Raw genomic sequence first — 3815 nt, forward strand, 5'->3', positions numbered from 1 at the left:
CGATCATGCGATTCTACAAGCTGCATCTGACTATGTCAGATGAGCTAAAAACCAAGTTTGTTAACTTCAGTAACTAACTCTTCACAACTATAGAGCAGGAATGGCTACTTTCTAGGGATTTCAGTATTTTACTATAGGTATATATATATATATAACAGACATCAAAAATGTCAAAATCAGGATTGTCTGTGTTTTACAACCTATTTACAAGACTGATACAATATCCACAGTAAAAGGAAGATCTGTTTTCGTTTACTTACTGACCCCGTCGCTAAAATGCTGAGTCGGTATTGCGTAAACAAGATGCTAATTACAAGTTATGGATATTAATAAGCAGCTTATGCACTCACCCAGCCTCCTCTGCCAATGATCCAGCTGGCTATCTTTTCCACAACAAAGCTAACAACCCAGTCAATTATTGTCCTGATTAGAGGAATTTGATCCAGCGTCTGGAAACAGATGATAACAACTTGGAAATGCAATACTAATGCCACCTTAGCTAGCAGATTATAAGTAATTTCACCATGTTACCAGTAGAGACATGCACAAAGACATGTTGAGAGTAAAAATCATTTTGTCCAGCAGTATCAGATCGCAACACAAAGAGTCACAAGTAATCACTAGAGTATCACTATATACTAAATACCACGTGGAGGTTACTGAGCACAAGGAACACATTCTAGCTTCAGGGTGCGAAATTAACGGGAGTCCAGAGGCAAATACTCGCTGATTTACTGTCGGACTCCCTGATTTGACATATGCAGGAGTCTGTGTGACCCCCTAAAAATTCTGCCATACTAACTACTAGTTCGTTCCGGAGGACACCCTCGTGGAATTACCATATTTTTTCAGCTAATGTCGAAAGAAAATTTGGCAAACGTGCGACCGCATGAATCTTAAAAATAAGCATATGCGTTATTGTTAATATCTTTAATTTTGAACCTCTGACTGCGGACTCCCTCATTTTGCTGCAGACTCCCTCTTTTTGAGGGAGTCCATTGGACTCCCGTGTGCAAAAGTTAATTTCTACCCTTGTAGCTTAGAACACTGAGCTGGGGTGAGAGGACTTAAAAGAGCGAGTCAGTGGTAGAAGGAAGAGGAGGTAGAGAGAGAGGAAGGGGGAAGGGAGGAAGATTGTGTGTGTGTGTGTGTGTGTGTGTGTGTGTGTGTGTGCGTGCGTGTGTGCGTGCGTGCGTGTGCGTGCGTGCGTGTGCGCGCGCGTGTGTGTAGTTAATAGGCGTAGTTATACATGATATATGTACTATATACGGTTATAACCTACTGAGAATATCCCGTTACTAAAAGCCCTATAATTAAACTCGCATTTTTAATCACATGCAGCGAAACTTGTCGCGATGAAATACGTTTCTGCGTTAAAATACGTATAATAATGACGTAGAATTTAGAGGCGCATAATCAACTGGATTTAAAACGTGTCGCCTTCAATAACGCGCAGGCGTCGGCGAGCGAGAGCGGAAATTACAAGTTTCGATGTCCGCTTCTCTCTGCCTGGCTGTGACGGGTTAAAATATCGCATTCTCTACCCTATCTCATTAATATGATCTCGTCTGGCCGACCCGCACTTAACGTTCCGTAACGGAGTATCGGTGCAATACGATACGACTGCATGCGATATTTCCCCGCGCAACCATTACGACTGCGAGATCGTGTGTCAACGCTAAATCGAACATCTGAGCATCCCTCCCGCCCTGACGACGGCGCCCCCTATACAACCCCGTGTCTGTCGGGCGAGGCCAAAGAGCTTACGAGAATCGCGTAAGATCACGGCCATGACCCTTTCCATTACGGCATCTGCCCTAATCCTCGATTGTTTTTGTCGAATTATTGTGGCACGCCTCCCCCCAAAAAATCTGATTCGTTCTCGAAGCTAGCTCCGACTTTGTTGGTAATTCCTAACCTGTTATCAAAATGAGCGTGTTTATTCGAGATCGATGGTGGCGGTTGGGTGGGGAGGAGTGTACGGTTGCGCCGTGGGGCGAGCGAGATTAGGGTAGTTTCGTTAGATTACGCTTTTCTCGATTTATCGAAGGAAGGTTCATTAATTCTGCTCAGACGGTTCTCCCCTTGATTAGCGGGATTCTTGCGCCTCGTCTGCAACGCTTCCTACTGCTCCCTAGGCGTCATCCTCATGAGGTTTACTGACTGTGCGTGTGGTTTTTTTTTTCTCTCTTCATTCGGCAGGTTTTGCGTCGGCGACAAATTCTACCTTTGCGAGAACAAGATACTGTGCGAGTACGACTACGAGGAGCGCATGGTGTTCGCCAACATGGCTTTCCATAATAACTACAGCATGAACCACATAAAGCGATCGACGCAGTTTCCGGTGACGACAGACGACGCGGGGTCGAGCGGATACGGAAGCCCCGACTCCTTGTAGGGATGCGTCCCCGACGAGCAGGAGGACTGTTCCACGTAACGCCAGCGACGTCTATTGGGAAGAAAAGCTGCGAAGGGGGATTGGGAAACGAGTAGCGGGCGGAAAGAGGCGCGATGGTTTTTTTTTTGAAGCGATCGTGTTTGCCGCTGTTTGGTCCCTTGTCAAGCATAGGATGTCAGCCAGGAACTGTAGGCGCATTGAAGGTATTATAGCGAGGTCAAACTGATCTTACACCACTGCCAGACTAGTCTCACAACGAGGTAAAATTGTTATTACATGATGTCATCTAGACTATTCTTAGACGCAGGCCGTCTCGTCTCTAGTAGTATATAATGATCTTAGGTAACGATGAAAATAATTCTACTTGAACCACCACGGAGTAAAAAAAATCGCCACAAACGCACATTAGTTATTACAGTAATTACACGCGCCGTCAATGCACGGATAGGAGAACTACGTCATAGAAGATCCAATATGGCGGCGCGTATCTTATCAAAAAGCCGTGTAAGTGCATACTGTTCGTTACCTGCAATCGAAACCTATTTTAAACGAGAAAGCGAGAGAGGAGGAGAGAGGGGTGGAAAGAGAGCATGGGGTAGGGGTAGTGGGTGGAGAGGTTTGGCGAAGAAGGCTATATTCGCCAGCTGTTATACATGGAACAGTTCCGTCATATGTGTCGGCTGGAGTAGTCACCCAGTCACACAGTCGCGCACACACATACGCAACAGATGCGACTCGGCCTCGGAGAGAAGCAATGATCGATGGTGGTGGGTGTGATCGAATTGATTTTCGCTTCGATAAGCGATCGAAGAGACAACGTCGATAACAACGCTTCGACGAAGATCGCATGATATCGAACTGCATTAGAATGGCTTCATTCATGACCGGTGATGAATTTGAGGGAAAATTTCGAATGAAAAAATCCGGTGATATCGACCGAGATGACAAGCAATCGATACATCGATGAGTGATAGCGCTAATCCGAGGCTGATAGCTGATGCGTAGCAGCGCAACGCGCTAACACGTGTAAAGGTGTAAATACAGTACGGTATATAGAGAAAGTTGTGTACGTAAATGTAATACTATTATTATAATAACTATTATTATTACTATTATTATTATTATCATTATCATTATTAATATTATTATTATTATTATTATTATTAAATGTTTATAAGAATTGTGAGACACTATACGCGATATGAAGTATTACATCAAGTAACTCCCTCCCCCCCAACACACACACACACACACACACACACACACACACACACACACACACACACACACACACACACACACACACACACACACACACACACACGACGTCGGTCGTCGTACGTACGAGGACGCGTACTACTACCGCCGTACCTATAGTAGTAGAAGTAACGTAACGTCGTACGTAACGTAAACGACG

At 44.8% G+C, this 3815-nt stretch overlaps 1 protein-coding gene across 2 annotated transcripts in view; it reads right to left on the reverse strand.

The window, feature by feature from the left end:
- Positions 1-355: 355 nt before the first annotated feature.
- The window catches only part of LOC106812472, a 33186-nt gene continuing 29726 nt past the window's right edge, over positions 356-3815 (reverse strand). For both annotated transcript variants that reach the window (XM_014816356.1, XM_014816357.1), the window contains exon 5: positions 356-449. In XM_014816356.1, the coding sequence (XP_014671842.1) occupies positions 412-449 (38 nt within the window). In that variant the 3' untranslated portion in view covers positions 356-411. The remainder of the gene's footprint in view (positions 450-3815) is intronic.

This window comes from Priapulus caudatus, unplaced genomic scaffold (assembly GCF_000485595.1).
Source record: "Priapulus caudatus unplaced genomic scaffold, Priapulus_caudatus-5.0.1 Scaffold652, whole genome shotgun sequence".
Lineage (NCBI taxonomy): Eukaryota > Metazoa > Priapulida > Priapulimorpha > Priapulimorphida > Priapulidae > Priapulus > Priapulus caudatus.